At 50.3% G+C, this 18641-nt stretch overlaps 1 protein-coding gene across 4 annotated transcripts in view; it reads right to left on the bottom strand.

Annotated features, from left to right (window-relative positions):
* The window catches only part of DDHD1 (DDHD domain containing 1), a 1509354-nt gene that overhangs the window by 301548 nt on the left and 1189165 nt on the right, over positions 1-18641 (bottom strand). For all 4 annotated transcript variants that reach the window (XM_069637585.1, XM_069637586.1, XM_069637589.1 and 1 more), the window contains one exon: positions 1581-1656. In XM_069637585.1, the coding sequence (XP_069493686.1) occupies positions 1581-1656 (76 nt within the window). The remainder of the gene's footprint in view (positions 1-1580; positions 1657-18641) is intronic.

Raw genomic sequence — 18641 nt, 5'->3', positions numbered from 1 at the left:
ACTCAACTTACATAGATATCTTAACAGCACGCACCATCGTCAGTTGAGTCCAGGGGTAATACTTTGGATCATCTTTCCCTACATCAGTGTCTTCCTGAATGCCCTCTCTAAAATTCTTGGGGTCATCCTCCCGTACATTATCTGGATGAATGAAATCAATGCAATTTACTTTAATAGGGCTTGCCTGCTTCTTTATAGGACTTTTCCGGTTTCATTTTTTTCTACCTTTCTTGTTTCTCCCATATGAGTGTATCTACATTGGCTATAGACTGCAAATATGCCTGTTTTTGCCACATCAACAGTTGGTCAGTTGACCATACATTGCTAACATTCCTTTTCATAGCCCACATCGCCCCCGTCCTCATATGGATAACTCATTTTCACCATCTCCTGGTTATGCAAATAGATGGAGTCTACTTGGGGGGCGAGTCATGGACTTTCTGCCTACGTACTTGAGTGTGGATTTACAAATGTCTGTAATGGATGCATCCTCTACTGAGGTCGAGACAGTTTGTTTTTAGACTCTGAGCGGTTGTGTGTTTAAAGACCTGGCACACAACGATTGGCAAGATATTTGAAAGCCTATTGCCGTCTTATGGGGCCTCACAGTTGTTTTCAGGGTGAGCTGGATGCTGAGCTGCACAGTTACTTTTGGCAGTAATGTGGCCGTATTGACTGCCCTAGCCTCATGTGCGCCTAGTGGTGGCTCCTGGACTGCTTTTTCAGAGGACACTTCAGAGATGGGGAGAGACTGGGCAAGAGCTTTTTGAGTCCCCTTTAATTTGGGAGCCTGGGTAGATTCAGTCTACTTGGGATCTGAGGTCTCCACTTTCCCTTGCCCCTACTGACTCAACAGTATTTTGTTTGTTTTGTATATCGCTACTCCAACTAATGAGGTGTCAGAATGACTACACCTCATTCCCTGTCCCTGTGGTTCAGAAAAAGTATGCTAAAGAGGCTGCCATGTAAATGACAAACAATCTAGGCACAACTATCAAAAGAAATGCTTTTGACCATAAATGTAACTAGGGCCCCAATTAAGTCCCTAAAACACAATTGAACACATTAACATGAGGAGATATGCACAAGTAAAAACACTATCAGAAATACATCTGACAGTTGTTTTCAAATATCTAGTTGTGTATAGAGATGAGATGAAGAGAGAATAATGACAATTCTTAATATAGTATTCTAATTTGTGTTCAAAATCTCATTGTAACCACATACTACTTTATTTAATCAAATGTAAACTGCCCTTCAGGAAACAGAAGGTAGGCAAGCAAAGGACAAACCATATTCAGTTGTTAATATTAGACCTTATTTCCTATGATGTTTGAATGCATAAGAGTCCAAACACAATCATCATTAATGCTTTTGAAACATAATACAATATTAAATCAGTTTTCGGTTTTCACTAATTCCAAATTCCCAAAAATTAAATCTGAATTGAGCAGTATCAAAACTGATATACATTTGAATTCCCCATCTTTGGTGGGCATCATGCTGAATGTTTATATATTAAAGAAACCATTTTGATTTGGATAACATTTATGGCTAAGAAAACACATTAAATGTAATACCTTAAATTTTAAGGCAGGAGTTTTTGTAATGTTTGTTGCTTTTAATCCATGCAGCCGTTCTTCTAGTTCTCTCAACCTAAAAAATAAATAAAGCATCTGCTAAATGTAATAAATACAAATGTTCACAGAGCACTGTAAAGTACTGTTAGCTTCTATCTTTGGTACAGAGATCAACAGCTACCATATTTGACAGGCCTACACAAATAAGGAACACGTTACTTACCTGTATCGTTTGTTCCCCACTATGGGTCCTGCATGGATTTACATGCTCATGAATATTCCCTGTGGTCAGGCTGGGAATCCTCAGTAAATTTAAAGCAGTTTAGCTTTAAGTTAAAAATTGCTCATCTCCTCTATAGCTTTAAATTTACAGAGGATTCCCAGCCTAACGACAAGGAATATTCATGAGCATGTGAATCATTACAAGACCCCATGCTGGAGAAATTAATAGTTTCTCACTGTAATGACTAACATACTCCTAGTCCATATTCCCCTTTCCTCCACACTGCATGGGCGTCCCTCGCTAGGGAAGAGAGACGGAACCTTTTTCCCCCATTAGAGGCGCACAAGGGTGCGGCCCCGGGAGCATGCGCTGCCCTGACTCTGCCCACTGGCGCCACTCCTCAGTGCCCATTGACGCAACAATATTAAAATTGCCTAATGACACCAGTATTATTAGGGGCGGGGGGTGGTGGGACGTATGGAGGAAAGGGGACTATGGACTTGGAGTATGTTAGTCACTACGGTGAGTAACTATTAATTACTCCTACGTCCCGTTTCCTCCATACCTCATGGGCGATTACAACTGAATGCAGCCCCAGGGTGGAGAGGAGACCCTCCCTAAGAAAACAAGTTCCTTAGAGCCGCCTGTCTGAACGCTGAATCGACTGGAATGCGACGGCCGTGGCCTTGGCTCCAACACCATTGCCATGCATGTTTGCTGGAAGTGGTTTGTGCTGCCCCTCATAGGCCACCTTGATGGCAGCAACCCTCCGTCTAGCAATAGAGGCCTTGGATGCCCGATAACCAGGCCTTGACCCACCGAAGGTTATAAATAGAGCGTCTGACTTGCGGAAGCTCTTGGTCCTGTCCAGAATTTCAGAGCGTGTCGACATCCAGACAGTGCAAGACCCTTTGAGCATCGTCCTTGGGATCAGCAAAGAAGTTAGGTAACACTATCTCCTCATTTAGATGGAAAAAGACTACTTTAGGTACGAACGTGGGGTGTGTTCTCAGGACCACCTTATATCTGTGAAACAGTGTAGGATTCTGACACCACCAGAGCCTGGATCTCACGGAGATGACGTGAGGCCAACCAACAAGGCTGTTTTAATGGTGACACTATTATGTCCACTGACGCCATTGGTTCGAATGGTTTGTGCACCAGGACACCCAACACTAAGTGGGGGTCCCACAATTGGTGTGGTTTGTTGATGGGCAGGTAGGACCTGGTGAGGCCCGCCAGATGTCGTTTAACCACCGGGTTGGAGGAGGAGAAGAGCTCCTCCTCCGAGTTTCCGTAGGCACCTATGGCTTCCAGGTAGGTGCAGCATGTGTCTATTTGCACCCCTGAGTGTGTGAGGTGTGCCGAGAAGGAAAGCACATCATCCAATGTGCAAGAAAGGAGGGGTTGATCGCCTTAGAGTGCGCCCAGTGACAGAACCTAGTCCATTTACTCTTGTACTGGCTCCTGATAGCCTTGCTCCTAGCACCCTGAATGATGTCCAGGTTGGCCTGTGACAGGCTCAGATGCTTCAGCGTTACATGTTCAGGAACTACGCTGCGAGGGCTAACTTCTGTGAAGTGGGGTGGATGACCCTGCCCCTCTGCTGCGAGAGGAGGTGAGCTGGGCCCAGCTGCAGGTGAATGGGCGACCTGTCCGGTGAGGCTGAGGAGCTCGGAGAACCACAGTCTTACCGGCCACCAGGGAGCTATCAGAATGATGCAGAGGTGACATGATTGTCTTATCCTTCAGATCACCCTGTGGACCTGGAGACTGGGGGGGAAATGCATATGGGGCCATGCTGTTCCACTGAATCTGGAACAAGTCGCCCAGAGAGCCGGGGCCCTGCCACTGCCAGGATGCAAACTGAGGGCACTTCCTGTTGGACCAGGTGGCAAAGAGATCCACCTGGGGATGTCCTCATGTGCTGAAGATCCTGAGCAGAACCTGATCGTTCAATTACCATTCATAATTATCTGCCCTAAGTCTGCTGAGCCTGTCTGCCTCCAGGTTGGACTCCCCCGGGAGGTGGATTGCACTCAGGTAGATTTTGTTCTCCAGGGCCCATTCCCACATGCTGACCGCTAGACTGAACAGCGGAAGGGACCTGGTGCCACCCTGCTTGTTGATGTAATACATTCTGGTGGAGTTGTCAGTTTGAATGAGGATCACCTTGCCACAGATGAGCAGCAGGAAAGCCTTGAGAGCGAGCCAGATAGCTTTCAGCTCCATCCAATTGATGTGAGCCTCCTGCTCCTGGAGGGACCAGACTTCATGGACACTGTGGTCATCCAGAGTAGCGCCGCAGCCTTTCAGGGAGTAATCCGTGGTGATGGTGACTTGAGGTGCTGCCTGAGGGAAGGGCTTGCCAGTACGCAAGTTGCAGTCCCTGGACCACCAGGTGAGGTCCGGGTGGAGAAAGGGAGGAATGCTGACCAGTTCCACTTGGGAGCCCCGCTCCTGATTACATGAGGCCACGAAGTGCAGCTGTATTCTCATCATGAGTCTCGTGTGGTGTATGGCCAGTAGGACTGCTGCCATGATACCCAATAGATGCTGATACCACCAGGCCGAGGTCACCTCTCTGGTGAGGAAGTGACCTGCAGCCTTCTTGATGCTCATGATATTGTCCTCCGAGGGAAAAACTCTTGCGGAGCTTGTATCCCATATGAGGCCCAGGAAGGTCAAGCTCTGTGTAGGCTGTAGCTGAGACGTCATGAAGTTGATAGATAATCCCAGCTCATGGAGTGTGATCATAAGGCGGAGGAAGTGTGGTGCACCACCTCCTGAGACCTCGCCTTGACGAGCCAGTCGTCCAGGCACGGGTAGACATGGTGACCTTGGGCCCTGAGTTGGGCCGCCACTGCATTCATAAGTCTGGTAAATATCCTGGGGGCTGAGTTGAGGCCGAAGTGTAGAACCTTGTACTGGAAATGGAAGCCCATGATCCTGAACGGAAGGAAGGAGCGATGAGGCTCCCAAATCGGGACATGTAGATACGCGTCCTTAAGATCCAGGGAGCACATCCAGTCTCCCCTGCGCAGTGTATCCGCAATGAGTGCTGGCGTAACCATTCTGAATTTTTAAAGAGGGAGGGAGAGGTTGAGGGTGGAAAGGTCCAACACAACTCTCATGCCAGCCTGGTTCTTCTTTTGTATGGCAAAAATCCTGGAGTAAAATCCCAAGCCTCGCTGGGAGGCTGGGATTTCTTCCACTGCCTGGCTCTCAACGAGCAAACGAATTTCCGCCAACAGAGTTGTTGTCCCCATCTGTGGGAGTGGAGGGGAGGAGGGAGGAGGGAGGAATCGGTAGACGGTACCCCATGGATACTACGGAGAGGAACCAGGGGTCCGCGAACCTCTAACGCCAAGACTGTGCGCGAAGGGCAAGCCTGCCCCCCACCGGAGACCTGTAGACACGTGGCCCCGAAGGGGCGCGTCATGTCTTCCTTCCCTTTGAGGATGGCGCGGAGGAGGGGACTGAAAGAAGCCATTGCTCCCACCTTCTGTTGTTTGCGCCGGTGCTGACTCGGAGAATGGTCAGGCTGCCTTGACCTGCGTTACTGGAAGCCCCGGAACCTGCTGAACGCCCGCCCCTTGTCGGAGCATTGATGCGACTGGGTGTATGCCTTGCGCGTGACCTTCGTGAGGATAAATACTTCAGAGTTTGGGAACTGTTTTTCTTTTTCTCTAGGCTCCTCGTCGGTGGTGGAAAGGAAGAGGTCGCCACCCACGAATGGAAGGTCCAATATGCGTTCCTGGACATCCGGGTTGAAATTGGTAGCCCGCAGCCAGGCAGTCCTTCTCATGTCCATGGCAATGCAGATGGCAGAGCCTGAGGTGTCAATGTGTGCCACGGTGGACTCCATGATGTCTTGCGTCGCCAATTTAGCTTCAGCCAGCCCCACCTTGAAGCGTGCCTGGCTCTGCACCAGAAGTTCTGGAAGGAAGTCGGCTATTTCCCACCAAAGCTTCTGGTTAACAGCTGCCAGCATGGCGTCTGCATTGGATTGACAAAGGTGCAGTGAAGCGTTGGAATAAACCTTTCTGTAAGCCTCCAAGATCTTCTCCTCCTTGCCTAGAAGCGCTGAGGAAGAGGTGGCAGAGGATGACCGAGGCTTGGATTAGAGACAGCGTAGTGATCACCGTAAAGAGTGCAGTTGAGGGTGTTGAGGGTGTGCCAACAGCAAGAGTGGATCCCCCTCCAATTGCCTATACTTGGTGTTGAGGCGCCGATTGACAGGCTGGGCCGAGTGGGGCTTAAGCCATCCCTTTTTGGCCAAGGCGACAACATCCTTCTGCATCTAGCCGTTCTAGCCGGGGTAGCGTGTGGCTGCTGGGGCCAGTACGTACTCTGTCTAGCCAGTTGTGGGGTAAACATGCCCTGCGATGCTGATGGATAAGCAGAAGGCCATGTACCCGGTGGACATTCCAAGTGACGGTATCGGACGAGCAGCCATTTTGTCTGGCGTGGAGGCCATCTTGTTGAGCTGCGTGCCACGTGCCAAAGTCGAGGCGCTTGGCTCACTGGGCACGGCCTCCTCCAGGACTCTTGGCTGTGGAGCATGAGACCTACCCTGCACCTCAAGACGGGACCTGGTAGCGGTGTTGCCCTCAGCAGTATCGCTGGTAGTGCTGCGTGCAGGCGGCCCCTTGGACATATGATCGGTAATGGGGCGTAGCCCCTCAGGTGTACACCCCGTAAAAGAGCCTTGCGGTCACTTAGCACTGTCCCCAGAAGCATCTAATGACCCCGCGGCCTGGAGGCCAGTAGCTGGAGTAGCCTCGGTACCTGTGCTGGTGCGAGAACCTGAAAGGTTCTTCCCGCTCAGGCGTTTCCTTGGGAAGGAGTCGCCCTTGCGGGGTGCAATGGAAAAAAGTGGCCCTACCTTGGGCCTTGACTTGTGTCTGATGTAATCCTTCAAGTCCTCTGGAGGCGACTTCTCGAAGGGCTCCCTCCACCGAGCTCTTCAGAGTGTGCAGTGTAAGCGCGTCACACGTGCAACAACCCTCCCAGCCGTGGTCCGGGCCAAGGCATCGGAGGCAAAGAGCATGGGGGTTGGATGTAGGGAAGAGCCCTTCGCAGGCTGGACACCTGCTGAAACCTGCTGACATTTACATACGCCGGGGAGGAGCGTGGTGCCAGATGACCGAGTACCTGATTGATAAAAAGAAGACAAAAGAAAGTATCCAGGGAAGAGTGCGTGGTATTACAAGGCCGAAGCAAAACCCAGGAGCGCTGGTGAAATCGTCCCGTTCCCATTGACGCGAAAAAGGGGACAGAGGAGTGGCGCCGGTGGGCGGAGTCAAGGGAGCACATGCTCCCAGAGCCGCGCCCCTGCGAGCCTCTAAATTTAAAGTGGAAGAAGGTTTTTTCTGGTGAAAACAGTTCTGTCTCCCATCCGTAGCGAGGGACGCCCATGCAGTATGGAGGCAAGGGGACGGGACGTATGAGTAATTGAACTAAACAAGCATTGCTACAAAATGTAAGTATTATGGAAAACAAATGTGAACCTAAAGAAATAGACATTTAAGTCGTATTTTAAACCACAGGATGAAAGATCAAGTTATTTATTAATGTCACAAAAACTCTGACATGATATCACAAACCTGTAATTACCAAAGATCCAACAATTTTTTGTGTGCATAAAAATAGTCTTAAGTTGCAATTAGAAAAATGTTAATTAAAAGCAGTTAATAAAATGCTATATTTAACTAGCTGGTAGCCTCTAGTTAAAAAGTTACAATTACTTTCCCTGCACCCAAAGATCTCAAATGTTGTTCTTCATAGATTGAAATGCTTTGAGTGCTCGATCAGGCTAAAGAACTCCAGTTTCTAAGCATATTTCTTTCTGCAGCATTGAATATTCCTAGAATGACATGCTTAAAGTAGTTAAACAAATTATAAATATCTACAGGTAAACTACAATAACCCTTCAGAAAGACTGAAATGTGGTTCAGCTTTTTGAAATAAGCAGAGCAGCACTGTGTGCCTGGCTTTAGCACCCCCCCTTGACTGGCAGGTCTACATAATAGTGTCTTAAAAGGAGCAAGCCTACCAACATCAGTGCAGTTGTAGTGGCCACAGCCCTAACAGAATGGGATAGCATTATCTCCTGCAGGCTTATATACCATTTTAGGCACAGAGCAATAAAAGCCATGATCCATCTGGCAATGGATTGTTATCGGGATCACATGGACCTGTAGTCCGCCCCAAACACCACACACAGTAGATCCACTTATCATAAATGCTGAGTTTCATCCAAATAGAAACACAAATGATGGGCAACATAACTGATTTAACATCTGGAAGAACCATGGGTCAAAATGTAAGGTTACGATTTCTCCTCTGCTGTAGATTCTGGTGCATGACTCGCTGACAGCTACCGCCCCAATTTCATATGCACTACAAACATTTGTGATGGCTAGAATGCGAGCTGTTGTTTAGGCTAGGCAACCGAGGTCCTGTATATGGTGGTGCGAATAGATAACAATCAACTTTGCTAGAGGAGTGTGCGATGAATCAGCAATGATTCCCCCAGAAAACCTGTCCTGTGACCCTTCTCATGTGGCCAGGGAAAGGCAGAGGCTTTCTCATTCCGACCCCGGGGTTGGTGTTCTGAGGGAGGAACACATGAAGGGGGAAGCAGGTCAGGAGGAATGGGAAACCCCCTTGTTCAACTTTACCCAAAGACCCACTCTTCTAATGGCTTATTGTAACAATAGAAATAATAAAAGCTAATTTTTCCATTAGGGACTTCAGGTCCCATAATTCCCTAGGTACTGTGCTGAGGAAGAGGGCTGAAGATGTGCAATGTTGCAGGAGTAGTCAAATCATTCATGCAAATGACCCACATCTGGGAGAGACTGAGGGACTTAAAAATCCCCCTTAGTTGTAGGCCAAGAGAGAGCAGCAAAAGAGCAGTAGCAGTAAAAAGCAGCAGCAGTGTGACTTGTGCAGACAGCCCAGACCAGGGGTGCACAACTGATTTTGACAGAGGGCCCAAAGTACCTTACATGAGGGCTATAGTGGGCCAAAAAGTAAACGTGGGCGGGGCGGTAGGCGGGACATGTCAGGAGGCTTTTTCAACCCCCAATTTGTATTAAACACATGGAAAAAGTATATGTTTTTGAGGGGTAACGATTTTTATTGCATTTCAAACTTACATGTTGTACTACACATTTTCCATTGTTATCATTTATTTCGATTTAGTTATTGTATATCGTTTGTTTAATTAAATTACATATATTTTATTGACCCTTGATTGGACATTCCATTATTTTGGACTGCTATAGTTTGCTGTTTGGGTTGCCCAAGAGGAGTATGGCCTTCGTTGAGTCAGGTTTCCTCAAAAAAGCAAAGGATGTACATTCCCTAACTGTGCCTGTTTTAGCTTAATTATTGAGTTCACTCTTAGAGTGCAACATTATGCCCCATGTCTCCCACTCCCAACCAAACACTATGCCCCATCCCCTCACCCCCAACCAAACACTATGCCCCATGGCTCCCACCCCCAACCAAACACTATGCCCCTGTCCCTCACCCCCCAAGCAAACACTATGCCCCCTGTCCCTCACTCCCAACCAAACACTATGCCCCATGGCCCCCTCACCCCCAACCAAACACTAAGCCCCATGGCTCCCACCCCAACCAAACACTATGCCCCATTGCCCCCACGCCTCAAGCAAACACTATGCCCCCTGTCCCTCACCCCCAACCAAACACTATGCCCCATGGCTCCCACCCCCAACCAAACACTATGCCTCCTGTCCCTCACCCCCCAAGCAAACACTATGCCCCCTGTCCCTCACCCCCAACCAAAGACTATGCCCCATGGCCCCCTCACCCCCAACCAAACACTATGCCCCATGGCTCCCACCCCCAACCAAACACTATGCCCCATGGCCCCCATGCCTCAAGCAAACACTATGCCCCCTGTTCCTCACCCCCAACCAAACACTATGCCCCATGGCCTCCTCACTCCCAAGCAAACATTATGCCCCATGGCTCACACCCCCAACCAAACACTATGCCCCCTGTCCCCCACCCCCCAAGCAAACACTATGCCCCCTGTCCCTCACCACCAACCAAACACTATGCCCCATGGCCCCCTCACCCCCAACCAAACACTATGCCCATGGCTCCCACCCCCAACCAAACACTATGCCCCATGGCCCCCACGCCTCAAGCAAACACTATGCCCCCTGTCCCTCACCCCAGACCAAACACTATGCCCCATGGCCCCCTCACCCCCAACCAAACACTATGCCCCATGGCTCCCACCCCCAACCAAACACTATGCCCCATGGCCCCCATGCCTCAAGCAAACACTATGCCCCCTGTCCCTCACCCCCAACCAAACACTATGCCCCCTGGCCCCCTCACCCCCAACCAAACACTATGCCCCATGGCCCCGTCACCCACAACCAAACACTATGCTCCATGGCTCCCACCCCCAACCAAACACTATGCCCCATGGCCCCCCTCACGCCCAACCAACACTATGCACCAAACACTCAAGCATGCACCCATACAGACCCACCCCACAACTCAGCACACATTCTCAAGCATACACCTTGCACCCATACAGACCCGAACCCCCCACCCCCCCAACTCAGCACACACACTCTCAAACATGCACCCATACAGACCCGAACCCCCCCACCCCAGCACACACACTCTTAAGCATGCACCCATACAGACCCAAACCCCCCAACTCAGCACACAAACTCTGAAGCATGCACCCATACATGCATCTCAACATACACAATACGAACATTCAAAAACAAACATTCATACACATCCGACACGCCCCCCCATCTCAACATACACAACACAAAACAAAAACAAACATTCATACACATCCGACACTCCCCCCACCCCCTCAACTCAACATACACAACACAAACATACAGCAGAACAGACCCGACACACAAACACACAGACCACTTACTGGAGCCGTGCTGGAAGGCAGATAAGCTGGAACGCTGGCGAGGTGAGTGGTACTACGGCTGGCATGGCCAGCAAGGCTTAAATGCCTTCCGGCATCAAGCCTTACAGGCCACGCCAGCCGTAGTGCTGGCCCTCCATTGGTGCAGCACACACGCACTACGTGGCTCGTAGGAGCGACGTGGTGCGTGTGTGCTGAGCCAATGACGGCCAGTGTTTTGTCCGGCCCGGAAGACAACAAAGACTTTCCTAATGGAGGGTGGCCGATGCCGCTTGCGGGCCGCATCGATGACGTCGATACGCCACCCTCGAGGACCTCCTCCGACGGCCGACATCACTGGATGTTATAAGTAGGACGCACGACACCCATAGCCTCAGTTGTAGTTTTTTCTCAGAACGTGTGGCGCCAGTCTTCTGCCAGTCTGACTTCACAAAGCCTTGCGGAAACGTAAGCTGCAATCGCGTAATAAATTCTGTAGCGGGGAAGGCAGGGAGGGAGCGATATGGAATACGTTGTCGGACCATCCCATCGAAAGAACATTACCAGGTAAGAGAGTAACTTGTTTTTTGAGGGGATTGGGTCCTCCGACGTATTCCATATCTATGACAGACTCCCAAAGCAGTACCAATGCAAGGAGGTGGGAAAAGAATTTAGAATACAGAAATTTAGAATGCCCAATCAAATTGCGGAGCAAAGGACCGCCTTGCCAAAGGCCAGATCCTGCCCACGGATGGAATCGAGGGAGTAGTGACGTACTAAAGTATGGACCGAAGCCCAAGTGGCTGCATCACAGATGTTACGAATAGGAACACCCCTCTGTAGGGCAGTAGAGGCAGCCACAGCCCTGGTAGAATGGGCCCGCAAGCCGACCGGTGGGTCCTTACCCGCCAAGCGGTAACATTCAGAAATTGCCAGAATAATCCAGCGAGACAAAGTCTGCTTAGTCACAGCTCGTCCCAAACGCTTTCCAGCGTAACCAATGAAGAGTTGATCGTCCACTCTGACCCGGGACATGCATGAAATATAAAAGCTTAAAGCTCTCCTAGGATCCAGCCTATGGAGCCTCTCCTCTTCCTTACCAGGATGCGGAGGAGGATAAAATGCCGGAAGAATAACCTTCTGGCCTAAATGAAATTCCGACACCACCTTCGGAAGAAAGGAAGGACGAACTCCAAGGACAACCCTGTCCTTATGAAATACAGTGAAGGGTGGCTTAACTGAAAGTGCCTATAACTCTCTCACTCTGCGAGCGAAAGTGACTACCACCAAAAATACAGTTTTAAGAGTTAACAGTCGCAAAGGGCAGGAATGCAAAGGCTCAAACGGAGCACCCATCAGAAACTTGAGGACAAGGTTCAAATCCCAACCGGGCATCTGGAAAGGTGACGGAGGGAACACATTAGTGAGCCCTTTTAGAAACTGAGAAATTAAAGGAATTTTAAAATAAGAACACTCTTCAGATGAGCGCTTAAATATGGACAGCGCCGCCAGGTAACCTTTAACGGTAGCCACTTGCAGGCCCTTGTGGGCCAAAGAAAGCAAAAAAGACAGAACCAGAGGAATGTCACATGAAAAAGGATCCACATTCTTAACCTTGCGCCAGTCGCAGAACTTTCTCCAAGGGCAACGGTACAGGGACTTTAGTGCGGGCTTTCTGGCCGAAAGCAACACCTCCATCACGTCTTCAGGGAGGTCCCAATCCTTATACCTTAACCTTTTAGAAGCCAAGCGTGAAGGTTGAGGGATCTGACCTCTAGATGGAGAACCCGACTCCCCTCCCATGACAGCAGATCGTCTCGGTAGGGAAGACGACGTGGAGGGCAGATGGACAAGTCGAGAAGGTCCGCGTACTACGTCTTCCTGGCCCATGCCGGAGCAATGAGGATCATCCGGGAACCGAACCTCCGTAACCTCCGCAGCACTTGCGGAATGACGGGGACTGGAGGAAACGCGTACAGCAGTGGGAAGGACCACTCCACTACGAACGCGTCTCCTAAGGCTCCTCTTGGAGGAAATTCCCACAAGCAGAACCTTTCGCACTTCCAGTTGACACTGGAGGCGAAGAGATCCACTTGAGGGGTCCCCCAAAGGGCAAAGATCTCCAGGAGATTCTCCTGAGCCAACTCCCACTCATGAGAGATCGCGCTCTGCCTGCTCAGAGAGTCCGCCGTCTCGTTTCCGTCTCCGGCCAGATGAACTGCCGATATCGAAACTTCCTGCTGGATTGCCCAGAACCAGAGCTGCATCACCTCCCAGCACAGAGGAAGTGACCCTCCCCCCCCCTTTTTGTTGAGGTAGTGCATGGCCACTGTGTTGTCCGTCAGGATAAGGACATTCTTTCCTCGCACAGTCGGCAGAAAAGCCTTCAGGGCAAGCCTGACGGCCCTCATCTCCAACAGATTGATATGGAGTCTGGACTCCGACGGAGACCAACAACCGCTGACTGTCAACTCGTTGGCATGAGCTCCCCATCCCGTGAGGGATGCGTCCGTCACGATCGTCACCTCCGGCCAGGGCAGCCAAAATGGAGCCCCCTTCATTAGATTGCCTTCGACGGCCCACCACAGAAGGTCCTGGGTGACCGAGGGCAGCACCTGAATGGGGTCCGACATTCTGCCGGAGGATTGAGACCACTGGAGCTTTAGTGCCCATTGCAAAGATCTCATCCGCAACCTGGCCTCTGGCACCAGAAGAATGCAGGATGCCATGAGGCCGAGCAATCTCAAGAACTCGAACAGAGGGAGACTCTGGGCATGTTGAAACTTTAGCACCATCTGCTGAATGTGGTGAGCCCCCACCTGGGGAGGAAAATACTGCCCCAGGGATGTGTTGAGCACTGCTCCGATGTACTAGAGCCGCTGAGTTGGTGTCAAGTGGGACTTCTTTAAATTGAGGGAGAAGCCCAGCCTGTGAAGGGAGTGGCAGGTGACGGACAGATGATCCAGGACTTGCTCGGGAGAGCGCGCCCTGATCAACCAATCGTCCAGGTAGGGGTAGACGTGAATCCCCCCTTTCCTGAGATGCGCTGCCACCACTACCATGAGCTTGGTGAAGACCCTCGGGCGGAGGTCAATCCGAACGGCAGGACCCGAAACTGAAAGTGCGCGTCGCCAACCGCGAACCTCAGGTACTTCTTGTGCTTGGAATGGATCGGCACATGAAAATAAGCGTCCTTGAGGTCGAGAGACACCAACCAGTCCTGAAGTTGAAGGGCCTGGAAGACTTGAGAGAGAGTAACCATCTTGAACTTGTCCTTCCTGAGGAGTTTGTTCAAACCGCGCAAGTCCATGATGGGTCTCAATCCCCCGTCTTTCTCCGAAATCAAAAAATAAGGGGAATACCATCCCGTGTTCCTCTCCACTCCAGGCACCAGTTCTATGGCGCCTTTCTCCAGCAGGGATTGAATTTCCTGCGCAAGGAGCGGATCCGGACTCTTCAACGAGAGATTCCCCGGTGGATTGTCATGAGGCCTCTGCCGAAAAGGCAGACAGTAGCCGTGGGCTATGATCTCCAGAACCCACATATCTGAAGTAATGGCACGCCATTCTACAAGATGCTGCGCCAGCCTTCCCCCAACTGGCAAAGCATGGGCCTCATGACTGAGCAGAAGCGGCTGCAGCGTTGCCTGAGGGTAAAGAGGCAACTGCTTGCGCGGCCTTGGCACCTTGAGTACCTTGTTTTCCACCTCTGGCACCCCTACGGTGGCCCCTTTGACTAGCAGCTCCTCTCGCTTTACTAAAGGATGAGTAATAACGAAAGGAACCTCCCCTCCATTGCTGTCCCCTAGGACAAAAAGGCGGAAGTTGGCGGACTGCAGCGCCCAACGACTTTGATGCAGCTTTGGAGGTCTGCAACCTCTCAAGGCTCTCGTCAGCCTTGCTGTCAAAAAGATGTTCACCATCAAAGGGCATGTTGAGGAGCCTGGCTTGCACATCAGGAGCAAACCCCGACTTCCTCAACCACGCAAACCTGCGTATTACAGTGCTCGCCGCCATGGACCGGCTGACACAGTCTGCCATGTCCAAACCCGACTGAACGGACTCACACATGGCATCCTTGCCATCCTGAATAGTAGCAAGAAAACCATCCCGTTCGTCCCCTTCGGGAATATGTTCAACGGCTAAGGAAATACAGTTCCACGGAGTGTGCGTGAAACGTGACAAGGCACATACGGAGTTGGCCGCCTGAAGAGCCATACCCCCTGAAGAAAACACTTTCTTCGCCCAGCCATCAAAACGCTTGTCGTCCCTGTCAGGAGGGATGGTAGAATACAACGCCTGCTTTGCTGGGTCCGTAGCCGCCTGCACCACCAAACTCTCCGGAGTGGGGTGCATGGTCAAGTAGCAGGGGTCACTACTGGCTGGGCGGTATTTTCGCGGCAAAGACTTGCCCACTGCCGGGAGACTCTCCGGAGCAGTCCAAGCCGCTGCCACCCTTCTTTGCAGAGCCATATGGAATGGCAGTACCGGGTCAGTGGGTGGACCTTGGTCGAGGATATCCGTCAGGTCATCCTGCACAAAATCAACTGGGGGCGCTGACCACCCCAAGTAGTCCGTGACTCTCGACATAAGGTGCTGGTACAATGGCTCGGCATGGGTGCCAGGCTCAGGCCTACAGAACTCCAACTCCGGAGAGGTGTCCAGATCCCTGGCGTCATGCAGTGACTGACGCAGGTCCTCAATCTGGCTATGACCAGAAAGAATCTCATCTGGTACCGTGTCAGGAACCAACTCATCTTCAGAACCCTCTTCCACCTCGGAAATATACTCCATAGGCTGGAAAGTGGGCAATGAATAAGGGAGAAAGACATGTTTTGCCTTGGCCAGAGCATTTCTAGGGGGTTCCCCGTGCCACGGGGTACCTCCGACACCACAGCCTCGAAAGGCGTAGAGTGAAACCGCGTCGACGTCGAGTGAATCGGGGTCGAGCGTGGCGCCGACAGCATCGACGGCTTCGACACAGGCCTCGAGGGCGGAGCCCCGAGCGTGTCCTTTGACAGCCTGCGCGCCGACGACTTCCTTGGAGGTGGAGCCTCGAGAGAGTCCGTCGACGACCTCAGCGCCACCGGCGTCGACGTCTTCTTCGAAGACGTCACAGGTGCACACGGGCTCGAGCGCGTCGAGGAACGGGACCTGGAACGGGCATGACTAGAACGATTCCCCTTGTCCGAGTGGGATCTTTCCCACGAATCGTGCGAGCCCGAAGGCGTACGAGCAGTGTCTCTAGTACGGTCACGGCCGACCCCACTCGGAGGCGCGGACTACCGGAGCCCTGCGATTCAAGAATCGCCAACATTTGCTTCCCGAAGGAAGCCCATTCCTCTGGAGAGGAACGCTTGGTGGGATAAGGAACCCGCCGACAGGTGGAGTCCTCGGATGAGGACGGGGAAGGCAACAGATGACGGCGCTTCCGGGAGTGCCTGGAAGAGGCAGAGGAGTGGCGGGACCCACTCCGGGACCGAGACCCCCTAGACTTACGACTACGATGCGGAGAGTCGCCCCTCGAATCGTCCGTCGAAAGCCCAGTGGACCTCGCCTTCCGGGGCTTGGACACCTTACCGACCGACAGCTTCTTCTTACGTTCCCGCAAGGCCTTGAACGTAAGCGACTGGCAGTCGACACAATCATCCGTGTCGTAGGCCTCCCCGAGGCACCAAAGGCAGGCGTTGTGCGAGTCCGTCACTGACATCTTGGACCCGCAGTCCCCACACTTCTTAAAGCCCGGACGCGGGTTGGAAGAAGAGGAAGACATCCCGATAGGACTTCACAAACAAACAGGTTCGAAGAACCGAAAGAACAGAAACTCCAAAGAGTCGAGGCACACCAAGACCTCCGAAGCGAACACGTTCGCGGAAAAAACGGAACTGAGGCTACGGGCGTTGTGCGTCCTACTTATAACATCCAGTGACTTCGGCCGTCGGAGGAGGTCCTCGAGGTCGGCGTATCGACGTCATTGACGCAGGAGCCGAAAGATTTTCCGAAGCAGCACAGCTGTGATGATTACTGTCATAGATATGGAATACGTCAGAGGACCCAATCCCCTCGAAAATGTATTTCCTTGGAACTTATTTGTTGTAGTAAATCATCCTGACCAAGACCATTATTATTGCCATTGGTAAACTGAGAACCTGTTCATGGAGGAAGAGAACCCTTATACTTTCTTTGTTGGAACATTCTGCTTGCAAGTTGAAGTGGCATCAGACAGTGTTGGAACATTTGTTGAAAACCAGGATTTCTTTGGTTTCTTTTGTTAAACTGGGAAGCAGAAACGCATTTAAACCCGAGGAAGGGGAATTTGCAGAGGTTCTGAAGAGAGACTGTGGTTACATTGTGATTCAAACCTTGTTTTGTGAACTGCCATGCATTTCCTTATTTATTTGTTATATGTATGAGTGTAGGGGACAGATATCCTTTATTAGAGTGTTTCCTTTAGTTTATTTTAGGCACGGAAATTATCATCAGGGTAGGGATAGTGAGGCGTTTATCCAACCTTTGAATATAATAAAATGGTATTTGAGAAAACTTTACAACGTGGTCCACCTCACATTTCTGACCCCTCACAAGTGACAAACTAAAATGAAGATGAGATGTATTACATTAGTGAAATCATTTGTATTAAATCCTGTTTAACCCCAGTGCAAGACAACACAGAAGCCAGCAAAGACTTGTACTTTCTGACTGCGACATGAGGCTTTCTGTGAAATCTGGTGGCACACTTGTATTCGTGACATGGGGCTTCACTAAAGCATTCTTTGTTTTGATGTGCACACTGCAAGGAATTCAAATTAATTAATGAAGTACACCTACATACTGCGCTGAAGGGCAAGCTGTCTTCAGGCGCTGTGCAGCTAACTGCCGGCCAAGGATTTAAGACTTGGGCCTGAAAGTATGAATATGAGGTGTGTAAGGTGTAGGTCAAGTAGTTCTACGGTTTGAGCAACAGGCTTTGAGACACTCCTCAATGAATGACAATGTGTCTGGCATACAGAGATAAGATTCTGATTATTTAAGGGATATTACTGTTTGGTAGGGACACATTTTATTCTAACAATAGCTAGGGCCTGACCATTTACAACACTTCTTTTTTTTAAAGGTATTTTTATTAATTTTTCAAACAAGACAAGATAACATACAGACTTTGTGAAGCATTTTCAATGGTACATCATATCGTTCGCCTGTTCACAACTCCCTTCCATCTTGATTCAAGGACAAATTTTATCTTCAAGTTTCAGGGACCAGTATGGGGGCCGCCATGGCCCCAGCATACGCAAATACATACATGTACCACCTGGAAGAAGAGCACATATTAACATCCGCAAGGTGGTTACGTCCTCTGACCATCTTTGTAAGATATATTGATGATGTTTTTGGCATCTGGTCAGGTCCAGATGATGAATTGAAGGAATTCTTTACCATGATGAATGCTATGCACCGAGGATCAAATTTACTACTCAGACGAGCAAAGCACTGATCAACTTTTTGGATGTTGAAATCTACGTTAAAGAAAATCATCTGGAGACAATCATTTTCACCAAAGCCACAGATGGAAATAGCCTCTTACTAGCAACAAGTTTTCATCCTCGGAGGACGATTGACAGCGTTCCTCTAAGCCTGTTTCTATGTTATCGTAGGAATATTTCAGAAAGCACAGAATACCAGAAACAGTCAGCATCCTTACGTCAGAAATTCAGAGTGAGAAGGTATAATTCCACCACATTATCACAAATTGAGGAGAAAGTAGCTACTATTGAGAGGGACACCTTGCTCACACCTAAGAACACAAAGAAAGATGACTCCATGGTGTACGTTACCACATACTCCGCACAGAGCAAGAAAATCAGGAACATCATCCAAAGAACCTGGCCAATGTTGCAAATGGACCCACAGAC

The sequence above is a fragment of the Ambystoma mexicanum genome, chromosome 14, assembly GCF_040938575.1.
Source record: "Ambystoma mexicanum isolate Mex_15411 chromosome 14, UKY_AmexF1_1, whole genome shotgun sequence".
In the NCBI taxonomy this organism is placed as follows: Eukaryota; Metazoa; Chordata; class Amphibia; order Caudata; family Ambystomatidae; genus Ambystoma; species Ambystoma mexicanum.
This window is presented reverse-complemented; position numbering and strand designations above follow the sequence as displayed.